The 14215-nt window shown below is 42.5% G+C and overlaps 1 protein-coding gene across 1 annotated transcript in view; it reads left to right on the top strand.

Moving 5' to 3' along the window:
* tmtc2b (transmembrane O-mannosyltransferase targeting cadherins 2b) overlaps positions 1-14001 on the top strand; it is an 84398-nt gene extending 70397 nt beyond the window's left edge. The window contains exons 4-9 of the mRNA XM_008436517.2: positions 1986-2100; positions 2429-2514; positions 5824-6008; positions 7765-7843; positions 10230-10351; positions 13492-14001. Of these exons, the coding sequence (XP_008434739.2) occupies positions 1986-2100; positions 2429-2514; positions 5824-6008; positions 7765-7843; positions 10230-10351; positions 13492-13602 (698 nt within the window). The 3' untranslated portion in view covers positions 13603-14001. The remainder of the gene's footprint in view (positions 1-1985; positions 2101-2428; positions 2515-5823; positions 6009-7764; positions 7844-10229; positions 10352-13491) is intronic.
* Positions 14002-14215: the final 214 nt, after the last annotated feature.

Below are 14215 nucleotides of genomic sequence, written 5' to 3'. Positions count from 1 at the left end.
TAAAGCATCTTTTGCTATCCAATCATTAACCCAAAATACAATCAACAGATTAGTAAACAGTATTTTTTTAGCTGCAGATTCATCTTCTGCTACAAGTGATCAAGTGTTACTGCATTATATGCAATTAAATGTTTATTTCCTTATTTTAAAGGAATTGAATTAGTTGCTTATTTGCATCTTGACTGAATTGAAAATCTGCAGAATGCGCCTATTTTTAAAAATCAGATGAATCATCAAAATGATCAATTACCAAAATAGTCTTTGCAGTCCTAATCCTTGCCTTTAATTGTTTAAACTTAAGCACATCCACAGTTAAGCAGACATCTCTGCGTGCAACGCATCTCGTTTTATTGCCTGGATAACTGCAGGAGGTCTTTCGGCTTTCAGTGTGTTCTCGTCTCCGTCGGTTTTCTGCAATACTAAATAATTTAGAGTGAATCTGCTTCAAAATGTCTCCATCACTCAGGATCTCCACAGACAGACGGAGACCTTAGTGCACAGAGGAAAAGTAGGATAAAATAAACTCTGCATATGGTAATATTCACCTGCAGCAGCAGCAGCAGTGAGTTAAAACGGAGCTGTCAGTCTTGATTGCCGTTTCCTGCTCACAAGGCCGTCCTCGCCTGTCCTCGCCTGTCCTCGCCTGTCCCCGTCTGTCCCCGTCTGTCACTTCCAGCCGCACATAAAATATTCAAAAGGCTTCAAACTAATCAGACGCAGATTTAAACCCAAAGCTAAGTTTGCAGAGTTGCTGAGCAGGGAAGCAGGCGATGCAGCAGAAGGACACGTTGAGTTTGCTAATTTCCCTTTCAGATTCTGCAGCGGCGCTGAGGCATGACAGCTGTTTGCTTTGGCAGGCCAACACGGTAGCAGCAATGTCCCGCCTTACATTCAACAAAGCTAATATGAGGTTTGAAGGGAGCCCAACATCAGACACACAAACTGTTTGGATCTTTTTTAAATAGAAAACGTGATGCAGGCTGCATCAGTCTGGATTTGTAGCTCCAATTGTTTTAACTTCTCCTTCTAATGGTTAAAATGCTGATTAGATTCTGGAGACCAGGACAGATTAGCCCACATTTAATGACTGTTTACCAGAATCTTGTCTCTTTCCATGTTTGTGAGATTTAGCTTTTAAATTATGCATCAAATGTTGACATAAAGATCAGTGACAGTTTATCCAGCAGACCAGATATTTTCATATCATTCAGAATTTACATTTGATCTCCTTCCAAATATCCATCCAACCAAATCTTCCCAATAGTTAAATAAAATGCAGCGATACCGAGTTTATAACTGAGATTTGACATAGCAAAAGTAGTAAAAACTTGTTTGTCATGATTCTATTAACAAATCAACAATGATTTATGATTTTATTTCTCTTTCAGTTTCAGCTTTTCTGCTAACTTTTCATTCATCTTAGTTTTCTCCACTCCTTTTTCATCTTTTTTCTTTTGTTTCCACTGAAGCTTCAACATAAACAAAGAAAAACTTGTTTTTTCATCAGAATAATATCCCTGGATTATAAAACTGATCGGAAAAATAAACATCTGATCATGCTAAACAAAACAGCAGCTATTAGATGCTCTGTGAAATGTTGTGATCTATTATTAATAACTTTATGGAGCTTAGGTCTTATTGCCAGATAAAATCTGAGTTTACATAAAGTACATATCCTACATGCAGCATTATTGTGTGTTAATCTGCCTTTATTTTACAATAATCAAGGATCTTTTATAAACTGTACTCATCGTCTCTGCTCCTTGCTGCTGCGCTGGTCGTCTTCCAGGCTCAGTCCCTGGAAAACCGTTTTTTCTTCATGGCGCTCCCCTGCAGAGCCTTTTGTTGTGAGATCACCAGCTGCAGCAGAACTGCATCGTTTTAGACGTTAAACCTGAGAAAAGAAGCTGCTTAACAAACTTAGTATTATTACAAAAAGTCCTTCCTTTAGCATTTAGCTAACCTTTTCCTCTGTGGCCTGTCAGCTTGGGGCAACCTGGGAAATGTTTTGAAGAGCCAGGGGAAGATGGATGGGGCTGAGCAGGCCTACAGAAACGCTCTGTATTACCGCAGCAACATGGCCGACATGCTGTATAACCTGTGAGTATGCTGTATTTTCATGCTTGTTTGGGTTTATTTTCCTCTGGCTCTTGTGGATGTTTCTGTAAAGTGGAGTGCATTGATCCCAGCTGTTCTCTCTGAGAAACTGCCCTCTTGTCTTCTATTCCCCACCGTGTCGCTGGGCTGACAGGAGTATTAATGATGCCGTTTTAGTCAAACAGGACATGTAGAACACCAGGACTCGTTTGATTCCCTCTCTTATCAGCTGCTTTGTCTTGATTCGGAGCTTCAGCTCTGCACACTGCCTGCCTGCGTTGAGCTGTAAACCGTCTCACATGCCGTCCTGGTTTCTCTTTGTCTGCTCCAGTGGTTTGCTGCTGCAGGAAAGCAACAAGTTCTCCGAGGCGCTCCGCTACTATAAGCTGGCCATTGGGAGCCGGCCAACGCTGGCTTGTAAGTACAGCTCTTGTCTTTTTATTGACAGCCTCCAGCCCTGGTGGTTGTGGCTGTGCCGTGTCCAGGCAACAGTGAACAAAGGCTGTGGTTATGTAAAGGGAAGTAATGGATGGCAAAGGGCAGCGGGTCTACGGCGGAGCTGAGCATTCAAGCACAGCTGTGTGACCAGATCAGGCGTGATGTCATTCACCGCGGCGCTCTCCTGCTTTCACTCCTCCTTCAGTCTTGGTCTTTTCCAGTTTTCTCACCTTCTGCTCTGTTATTTCTTCCTCCCAGTTCCAGGCTTCGGTCCGTGACAGATAAACAGTCCTGACCGTCTCGCCCTTCCTCCTCCGGAGTAATTGAACATCTAATCAAGCTTGTGATAAAACTGGGAAATTCTAATTCAGCAATTATCCAATCTGCAGTAGCCGATAGCAGAGTTAGCTAATTACCCCGAGCTGCTGACGTTTTGAGCGCAGAATGTTAATGCGACAGTTTTCTTTCCAAGGTTACACCATCACTCGCTGCCTAATTGTGAGCTAACTAGGCCACATTGTTGGCTTTTTATTCAGCCCACATCTTATTCTCTGATTAAACATTTTGGTTGGCTGCTTATCGGAGCGTTAAAATGGCTTCCTTTTGTCAGGGTTTGCACAGGTGCTTGAAAGCCTTGAAAATACTTGAATTTTTCAAGGTTTAGAAAGTGTCTGATTTCTGTTTAAAGTCCTGGAAAAAGCTTAAGCTGCACAGTTTAGTTATGAAGTGAAATATTCTTGATTAAAAGCCTAAATCTGAAAAATGTTACAGTTGAAGCAGATATTTTTTCACACAGTCAGAAGTTAAATCACACTAAACTTTTCTTATGTTTTTTAGAATTACAAAAATTATTTCCATTTGCTAAATGCTAGAGAACCTAGCAAGAACATTTTTAGTTTATTTTCAGAATATTTATTGTTCATAATTGATCAGTCACTTATTGATCTGTGTAAATAAAGTAAAGGTTGGCAGAGTTATTGAAATTCTGTGATTTTTGTTTTATCTTAAATTAGCGTTTTGTTCTCCCATCAGGTTTACAAGATGACAGATTTCAAAACATAAAATATTACATATTACTGTTTATCTCGTCCCTGTGGTTGAATGTAAAATATTACCACCCAGAATTATTAATAGCAGTAATAAATTACGTCCATCCATCCATTTTCTTTACACCCTTGTCCCTCAGTGGGGTCAGGAGGTGCTGGTGCCTCTCCAGCTAACGTACCGAGCGAGAGGCGGGGTCACCTGGACAGGTCGCCAGTCTGTCGCAGGGCAACACAGAGACACACAACCATGCACACACACACTCACCCAGGGACAATTTGGAGAGACCAATTAACCTGACAGTCATGTTTCTGGACCGTGGGAGGAAACTGGAGAAAACCCACCATGCACAGGGAGAACATGGAGACTCCATGCAGAAAGACCGGGGCCGGGAATCGAACCCAGAACCTTCTTGCTGCAAGGCAACAGCTCTACCAACTGCGCCACTGTGCAGCCATGGGACTAAATACACAGGGAGGGATGGATGGATAAATTACGTCATGTAGTGAATTAAAACTTTGTTGCCATTCTGTGTTCATTGGTGTTTTGGTGCTGGAAAAGTACGAAAACTTACCTTGAAAATTCTGGAAAAATGCTTAAATTTCACTGAAAGACTGATTTGTCTTTCTGCGTTTTATTAATTCTTCTTCATAAAGGAAAGTGTTCACTGCAGAATCAGGTGGAGCCGATCCAAATGCGCAGGATGAGTAAAAACAGCAGAAAACTGTTTGATTCCTTAACCTCCATTATGCTGTTGCCGTCTTTCTGAGCCCGGCAGATCGATCCGATGCGTCCAGTTTATTTATTCCAACCACCAGGCTTTCTTTAAAGACGAAGCTCCTCTGAGACTAATTACTCACCGGCAGGTATTGATCAGAAGATCCTGTCAGTCGCGCAGCAGAAGCGGCTCCAGATAACTCGGCATAATGCCTGCAAACAAATAGAAAAGATGGAAAAACTTCAGCCAGATTTGAGAAAAACAGGGTTTCACAAGTTTAACAAAACCCATAAAGAGTTTCAAACATTCCAGCGTTCATCAGTTCTAATCCGATCCAGCTGCAGCAAGGAGAATAGAAATTTATCCGTTTTTGTGTTTTCCCCAACAGAATGAAACTTTCATAAATCTCAGACTGTGTTTCAAATAATATCTGTTGGTGTAATTATGTGCAGCTCAGATTTAACTGGAGATGATCAAATGCAAAAAACATACGAGCAACTGGATAATCCATCATCTTACTAAAGGGATCGTGTTTTAATATCCACAATCTCAGAGCCGCCGTGAAGAGCTGAGTTATTTTAAAACATTAACCACAAAAATATGAATCAACATTCAAGTCAGTCGACTGTTTCACATGATCATAGTTCAGAAAATTGGATTAGCTGAGGAGCATGCACACATTCAAACCAATGCAGTTTATTTCTATAGAGCAACAGGTTTATTTTCAAACAAGTTAATTATTCAAATTAGTTTAAAAAGTGTCTAAAAAGTGTTTAAAGTAAGAAAAGCCAGCAGAGCATCGAGTCAGGTATCGCTTCTTTAACTGAGAAAACATAAAGTTTACAGATGAAATGGCAAAGTTGGAGAGTAGTAGGAGAAGAAAGTGAGGAAAGTGGTCAGTTTTTCCCAGCAGCAGCAGCAGCAGATCCAGAGACGGATCGGGATAACTGAGGCATCCTGAGGAAAAACAGACAACTAAACGTTTTTACATCCCAGAAAACCGACTGTTTCAAACAGAAATGCAGATTTTACCAGGAAAGAGATGGAAAAAAAAAAACTTCATGACTTTATTTTACTGTCTTCATCAAGCACCCAACCCGTCTGAGTTGGGACAGCTTTAATAGATATAAACATGTTTCTGCTGTCACGAAGGATAAAGGAATGAAACTCACAGAGAAACGGATGTTTCAGGCGACCACAAAGAACTGGATGTGCAGCTGTGAGGGATGTAATATGATTATGGAAATCAATAAACAGCCATCACTGAGCTGAGTGCTGCTGGATCGATCTGTTTATGCGGCACCAGTCCACACAAGTCCTATACAAAACGCCCCGGCAGATACATGCAATAATCCAGTTCAGGCTAATTCAATCCTGTAAAAACCATTCAGTTGGTCACAGTCAGATTTCTGTTCAGTCCTTGTTATAATGCAATAAAAGCATCAAGACCAAGTCCATTAGAATGATGAGACACCTGGAGCCAGGGATTAGCCTGACCCTCACCTCCTGCCTGTTTCCTTCTGCAGCCGCCTACTTGAACACGGGCATCATCCTCATGAATCAGGGCCGCCTGGACGAGGCCAAGCGGACCTTCCTGACCTGCGCCGACATCCCTGACGAGAACCTGAAGGACCCCCACGCCCACAAGAGTTCAGTCACCAGCTGCCTGTACAACCTGGGCAAGCTGCTGCATGAGCAGGGCCAGCAGGAGGTATGGCACCGAACCGGACCGGACTGCACCGGACCGCCTTCAGCACCAAACATGCTCTGTGTTTCCACTGAGTCACACAATTAAAATCAGCTTCATGGAAACATCATTTAAACGAACTCTAGTTATCTGACAAAAAGTTTTGTCACGAGGGTTTTTTGGCCGCATCAGAATCGGTCTATTTTGCAAAACTGTAATGGAAGCACTTTTTACGGCTCAGATAGTCGAACCGCAAAGACGGCAGGAAGTATTTGGAAGGTCAGTAAACTTTTTAACAACAAACATATTCACGCGATTTTGAGCTTCTGATGTAATGGAAACGCATCTAATGACAAAGTTTTGCTCGCATTTGTAAGCAGAACCAGTAAACACAAGCCATCTCAATGCAGAACCAGCTCTGCAGCAATAATAAGCTGGATTTTCTTTAAAAAAATTGTGAGAAATTTCTATTTCTAAAGTAAGATAAATTGTTAATTCTTCTCATTTTTGATGTAAATTCCATTTAGCTTTTTTTATTATCAGTTGGATATTGATGTTATACTTTGTACGGCAGTGTATATCCATTTCATCTTTTATGTTTTATCCTGATAAATGTCCTGCTTTTCATTCCCTTCATAATGAAAAGCGTTATGATTTCAAACCACAGTAAACTGAGACGAAACGCAGGATGCTGCTGACGGAGCCTCCAGGGGACACGGAGTAAAACACTTGCTTTCATACGGACATTATTTTAAATTGCTTCTGTCATAAGGGACGTTGTGTTTGCTGTTTGCACAGATAATCCTCAGGCTGCTCTGAACAAATTCACTCTATTTCATGCCCCTAAAGGCCCAGTGGGCTCGGCTAAAATGGCCGTTTTTCCAATGCTGCACATTTATGTTGAGCGTAAGCAGTGATGCTGTAGATCAGAGGTGTCAAACTCAAGGCCCGGGGGCCAAATCTGGCCCGCCACAGCTTTTTATGTGGCCCTCTGGACTCCAAATTACATCAATAAGTCCTTCCAGTTTTTCACAAATCTGCAAAAATCACACAAATTCAACAAATTTCCACATTTTTTTCCTGATTTTACTGCAAATTTTCTCAAAATTGGTCAAAAACATTAAATCCGTAACTGATACAGCGAGTGATAAAGAGTCACATTTAACATCATACATTAGCGTAAATACTGTAAAATAACAATTACAAATATTTCTTAATATTCACCACAAAATCTGTCATTTTGATTGCAAAAATAAACACTAAAATAATCACAAATCCTGGAGGAACAGCTATTTATTGATATTTTAACAGTTTTATTGGTTTTATCAATAGATTCTGGTGCAACCGGCCCTTTAAGAACATTCAGATTTTTGATTCGGCCCAAAATAAAAATGAGTTTGACACCACTGCTGTAGATTCAGCTGTAGTTCTGCTGGTTTTGTACTTTATAAACTGTTTGCATGCTTGAGCCTAAAACAGTCCCCATTTAAACTCAGGGGTCCTCTGAGGTCAGTCGGTTGACATGCACCACATCCACTGTACCACCGTCAGTAACCAGCACTGTTCTGGTTGTGCTAACAGCCGTGACGCGCAGGATGGAGGCTTTGTGCTCAGCTCTGTATGAACCACCCAACCGGAGACCCCCGATTCCACGCTGGGTATTCATATTGGCCGCTTGTTCCCCAAAGCCAGTTTTTTTTTTATCTGGGAGGATCTATCTGCTTTTTCTTACACAAACATCCCCCACCTTCTTTTCCTCATTGCTTTGTTTCTTTCACAGGAGGCGATCTCCATGTTTAAAGAAGCAATACAGAAAATGCCAAGGCAATTTGCACCGCAGAGCCTCTACAACATGCTGGGTGAGTGCTGCTTTTGTTTCAGGATCATGAGAATAAAACAGTGTTACTGTCCCTTTAAACAGTCTGGGAAAGCCCAGATCATGGTTGATACCTGTGGACCTGCATTAAGGTAAAACCTCAAACACGCTGCTTCCCTGGTGGACAAGCTAAACACGCTATTTAGCAGAAGATAATGCTAAAACGCTGACACAGTATTTGTCGGAAGCTAAAGCGTTGCACCAACACAATATTAGCCGAAGCTAATGGTAAACCAACAGGATATTGAGCAGAAACTAATCAAAAACCCAGGAAAGTCGAGACATTCAGAAAGCTCAATAACCGCCTCAGAAAACAAATCACATTGTGAAATGAGAAGTTTGACCTGAACGGGGGCGTTCTGACAGAAAAACCTGCTTTAACAAGGCAGTAATAGAGTTTTGTTAACATGTTGAACAGATTTAATCTGCAGCTCTGGTTGTTGGACTGCAGCTGCACACCAGCTGCTCTCAGACTCATTCCTCTGCTCTTGATTTCATTATCTTTCCTCTAACCTTCCCACTTCTTCCTTTCAAACCTTTAATATTTACACAAAGAGACAAACAGTTGAAACCTGGGATGTCTGTAATCCAGACCTGGTAATGCCCCGGGCTTGTTTGTGTGTTGGCAGAATACAATATGACAGAGCTTTGGAGATTATGTCAAAACGTTGATTAAAGCTCCCGGCACCATTAAGGGGCGACACGGCGTTTCAAATGGAGGCGCTGGGCCAGAGATCTGTGATTTCTGCTGCTTAGTGCCGCTTCCTCGCTGGACTGATTTGCACATTTGGCTCTGGTGCTCATATCTGTTTCCAGTTTCGCTCACTTTGCTCCTCTCATGCTGTTTGTCAGACGCCAGCGAGCAGCAGCTTTCATCAGAGGCAGACCTGGGTGGTAATCTGCACCCTGCTGGTCTCCCTCCAACGCTCTCTGGTGGGCTCAGGAATGCTGCTCACTCTCAAACCGGTTCGCAGCTCCTTGGACTCAGTGTCACTTCTAATTGCATGTTAGTTTTTGCGCTTATCTGAGACACAGAACCTCTGCCAGGGAGCAGAGCCATCAATAAAACAGGAGGTCAGAGATAAAAACCTGCAAATAACAGAATCCAGATAAAACTCGCTGTACAGACACTCAGATTAGATTAAAGTTACAGCAATAATTATTTATTGGAGTAACCGCAGGGCTCCCTTATTGAATCCAAAATGAGGTTAAGGACTCGGGTTGAGTTTCAAAACTTGCATAGCAGACATGGGAATATGAAGAAGAAATGACAGAATGGAAACCCTGTGGTTTCTGAAGAAAACGTTTGCCTCCTATAAATCTCAGTTTCTCAGCAACCGCATTCATGATAATGTAACATAAATAATGGATTTTCAACCTGATAAAAACGAGGCTGGATAGATGGAGCCGTATTCTTAATTTTCCAATTCTAATCCGCTGTAAATTTATATGAAATAATCCATTATTTAAATCACGCTGCCTCCCAGACTGCAGCTCCATTCAATTTTATTTCTATAAAGCCATTTCAACAAAGTCATTTCAGTTCAATCACTTTCAGTTCATTATTAAAATAATCTTTAAAATATTCTAAGGAAACTCAGCAGCTCATCGAGTCGTTGGCTTACAGAATTCATTCCTCTGGACCAGCAGGGGGCGACAGCACGCAGTCATTGCTGAGCATGCACGTGGCAACAGTGGAGAGGAAAAACTACCCGTCTGATATCTGATCCAGAACGTTTCAATTATTCAGGCTGCAATATAACATCAGAAGAACTTTATGTGTTTATATTTTTGAATTTGTCTGTGGCCGACACGTACAAACACACATCAACAGTAAAACACATGGATGATGCAAACTCCACAACACAAAAACAGAAATGCAACAGAAAAACTGCCAATAAAAACTGTTTGAGTCAGAAAGCATGGAACCAAAACCCTGCAATTAAAACAAATGTGAATGAAAAATCAGCAAACAGGAAGGAGATGCTAACGGGAAAACGCTGCAAACTGCAAAAACAACTGCAATAAGGAAGTCCTCCAGACCACTAGGGGGAGTCTGGAATCAGTAATATTAGCTGAGTGAGTTTGCAGCTTTTCATTTTTGCTGCTGTTTTTACTAATTGTGGCGTTTCCCCCTCTTGCTCCTGTTGCCTGTTGTTGCAGAATTGTGTTTGTTGTTGCATCGTTTCCATTTGTTTTGTTGGTTGTAGGTTTTTTTGTTGCGTGTTTTGAAGCGTCTGGCTCTTGCAGCTCCTTGTTGTGCCTGTCGGCCATCGTTTGTGACGACTGTCACCAGAAGAAGAGCAGGAAGCAGTTTGGTGTCTCGGCCTGTGACTCTGTGACCCCTGATCTGACCTTCTGACCCCCAGGTGAAGCCTACATGCGCCTGAACAAGCTGCCCGAAGCGGATCACTGGTACAGGGAGTCGCTGAGAGCCAAACCGGACCACATTCCTGCTCACCTCACCTACGGAAAACTCCTGGCTATCACAGTAAGACTTCATTTGAAGCTCCGGGATAAAAATCTGGATCACACTCAGCTTACAGGACGTTCTGTAATTCAATGCAGCAACTAGTTTTAGCTCATTATCTCTTATTTCACAGTTATGATGTTTCTGTGGAGAGGTTTTCTCATCACAATATTGATAGCGGTGGAATGAAGCGCCAGTCCTCCTGTGTTATTTCCTCTTGTCTCTTCTCCAACATGCCAGACATTCATTCATTCATCCAGCCTGCAGAGCTGAATGAAAGGCTGCTGATGAGAGGATGCAGCTGCGCTGCAGCAGCCAGACGTTTCAGAACCTGAACTCAGGTTTGGGTTTCAGCTCAACATTAAAACCTTCTTTCAGTGGAATCTCATTCCTGTTGTGTCTTTGAAGAAACAGAAAGCCAACTTCCTAAAACATAGTGGAAAATAAAGAAGTGGCTGCTTGGCTTCCTTCTGCATCTCAGTGAGCAGAAAAAGTTTCTAAAGATTCATCTGTTATTGAATGTCTTTCTCTCTCACTGCCTGGCCCTGAAGGAACAGACGTGAATAAAAAAAGACAATGTTTGGATTCCTACTGAAAACTTCCTGAACTCTGAATTTCCCACCTGAACAGAAGTTAAAATTTTCTCCTTTTTACTTATTATGCTGCTTCTAAGAATACCAATAACCATGCAGCCTGGAGGGAAAGATGATTCTGTTTGTTGTATTTATGATTGAAAATAAAATCAGATTTTGTTTGATTGGTGCATCTCCAGCTTTCTCCTTGTTATTCTCACTTATCAGTCTTGGAATCTTGCAGGGAATCTTTGTTCTCAAAAAGTTTAAAAGTTTAGGTTTAATAACCAAAACCTAAAGTAAATGTCGATGCTGCTTTCTCTGCTGTTAAATTAAGAAGAGGAGAAAAGTTCAGCTCTGTTTGTAACACCTAGCAACTCCAGAGGATCCAAATCTATCACACTGTGAGGTCGGCTGATAAATCCATGCAGAAACTGAGGAGTAAAGCCTCATTCGGAGGTTCTGTTCATTTCAACAGATCCAGCATGAATTCAGGTTTTACTTTTTAGCAAAGCTAAAACAATAATTCCATTTACATCATTGTAATAGCAAAGGAAAATTGTCTTAATCTGTTTTGTTCTTAAATAACCTGCCTGCGTTATCGTGCTGGTAATCGCTGCATAATGAGTTTAAATTGGGTTTTGAGCGTCAGGATGAGCTAAGAGTCGCTGTGTGAGCTGGTTTGAGGTGAAAACAGAGTTCAGACTTCAGGACGATCGTCGTGTCTGGACGCTGCTGCCCGTTCCTGCCTGCATGCAGCTCCTGATCGCAGCCTTTAGCTGCCGCCGCGCATGTCAGCAGGTTTACATGATCAAACGCAGAGCAGGAAGTGGACCGGCCTGCAGCCCTCAGGCTTCGCTCCCTGAGGAACAACTCTTCATGATGAAGACACTTCAGATGCTGGCCGGGTTTCAGGTTCACTTCCCCGCAAGCTGCAGGGAGGCTGCAGGATGGCGCTCTGCTGCAAGGCCACACAGGGTCACAGAGGGGTCACAGAGGGGTCACTGAGGGGTCACACAGGGTCACACAGGGTCACAGAGGGGTCACTGAGGATGGTGGCGCTGAACAGGTAGCTGACATCTGGAGCGATGAAGAAGGTCATGATGAAGATCAGTCCTGGGTTTCAGGTCCCTGCTGGGATGCATGTTGACGTTTTCCCGCCACTTCCTCGGATAACACGAAGCAGACGTCAGAGTCGGAGCTGCATCTGCAGCTCGCCTGATGCTATCAGGGATTTAAGGTGTGAGGAATCTGCAGTGAGCTCGGCATGTTTGGAGCAAGAGGAAGAGCGCATACAGCTGCTTTTCTCATCCGTCTTTTCAACCCCCTGTTGGCTTTATTATGCTTTCGATTTTCTCTCACAACAAGAGGAAGAGAAGCCAACGGCGGACTCATCTCAGGAACATTTATTGCTGAAGTTTCTCTGCGTTTTCCTACCTCTGAGGACGTCGTTCTGTTTTTCTACGTCTGTTGTTCTTAATGCGTTTGGGCCTTAAAGGCACCCATCCCTCCATCCAGACCAGAACAAAAATGCACAGATGTGATATTGCTCAGACATGAACTTTGACCCAGACTAGTACACCACCAGCTCAGCGCCTGGTAAACATGTACCTGATTTTCTCAGAGACTGGAGACCGCTCCAAAAGCAGGAAGTGGACTACAGCGCAGGGCATTCTGGGTAAATACAGACAAAACAAACACATTAGCCTAGCAATAGCGGTAGAAATGTCTTTTACCAAAGACAAAAGAGAAACCCTCCAAGTGCTAAAACCTGACTCATTTTTGTTTCCATTTGGTGAAGAAGGAAGTTGTGCTTCAGAGGTTTTTGTCAGTGGTTCTTGGTGCAGCGCCCCCACAGGCCAGGAGGGGAACAGGTTGATTTGACTCAGAGCCACAGCAGCTGGAGTTGGAGCAGATGCTGCTGTTTTCGTCTCCAACCGAACTGAGTCTACTGGGCTTTCAGGTGTTAAACATCCTCAGATTTTCTGCTTTCTCTGGTCGGGCTGAGCTGTGATTGGCTCCTTGTTCCAGTCTGCAGAGAGTAAAGGAGCTTTGTGCATCTGAAGAGTTTCAAACCGGCTGTTCCAACAGCCTCCAGTATTGATTCGCTCGTCTCTCTAAAGGCCGGAGTAACCGTTCGATTGAATAAAACTTGTGTGATCCTCATATATATGCGAGTCTCCAAGTCCCTGCAGACCCGTAAGGTTCTCTGTGGCTGCGCTCACACACTTTCCACACACTGTCCTGTTTCATCAGGCCACACACACATGCTGGCCTCCGGTGCTTCTGCTCTGGAAGTGTTTCTCCCTCAGATTAAAGTGGTAATGAACAAGCCTTCTCTGGGCCAAACATGACACCGTGCACTTTTGACGGATGACACGTGAGGAGGGGAGAATAACACTTGCGGTTCCCATGTTTCCTGTCCGTTTATTGGGATTTATTGTTGCAGCAGCCTGTGGTTGAGGTGCAGGGCATTGGGTTCATGCAGAGGTATCTGGGCTGCTGAGCAGACCTTGGTGTTTTCATAATGAGCAGCTTTGAGAAGTGGGTGCAGAAATAATGACGCTGCTTCTAATCCTTCCCTCTCAGGGGCAGAAAACAGAAGCTGAGCGCTACTTCCTGAAGGCCATCCAACTGGATCCCACTAAGGGCAACTGCTACATGCATTACGGTGGGATTTCTGTTTTTATTTCAAATTGACACATCCTGACTTCTTATCCTCACATCTCAGTTATTTGATTTGGCTGTTGAAGACGTTCTGCACAAAGGCAGGAATTTACCCATTTTGGACAAGTGTTTGTTGACCCTTTTGTCACGTCTCCCTCCAAACGTCAAGCATCTCTTTCTGTGCCTGGTTAGAGAGTTTTATGAGAACAGAGGATGACTTCCTCTCATTGTTCACCTCAGTGTGATGCGGACATGGAGCGTGACGATTTCAGCGACTCTCTGGTCTTCCATCATTTTTAAAAACATTCAGTTTTATTATCATGTTAAATTAATCATATTTTTCTGTAAAGATGTCAAAATATGAGAAAATGATGTGAATAAATATGTTATCAGACAGAGTTTATCAAAGTGGGAGCCACCATGAAGACACTAGTGGACCTCAGAAAGTTGGAGGGAAGATTAAAAAAAATGTAAAAAATAAATCGATTTTATTTTTTACTGATCTTGGTAAAAAAATACCAAGATCAGTAAAAATCTGATCTTTTACTAAATACAAACATGTATTTTGTAGTAAATACAAAATACATGTTTGTATTTAGTAAATACAAACATTTAGTTTGGAATACATGTTTGGAAATGTATTCCA

Source organism: Poecilia reticulata, linkage group LG19 (assembly GCF_000633615.1).
Source record: "Poecilia reticulata strain Guanapo linkage group LG19, Guppy_female_1.0+MT, whole genome shotgun sequence".
NCBI lineage: Eukaryota > Metazoa > Chordata > Actinopteri > Cyprinodontiformes > Poeciliidae > Poecilia > Poecilia reticulata.
This window is presented reverse-complemented; position numbering and strand designations above follow the sequence as displayed.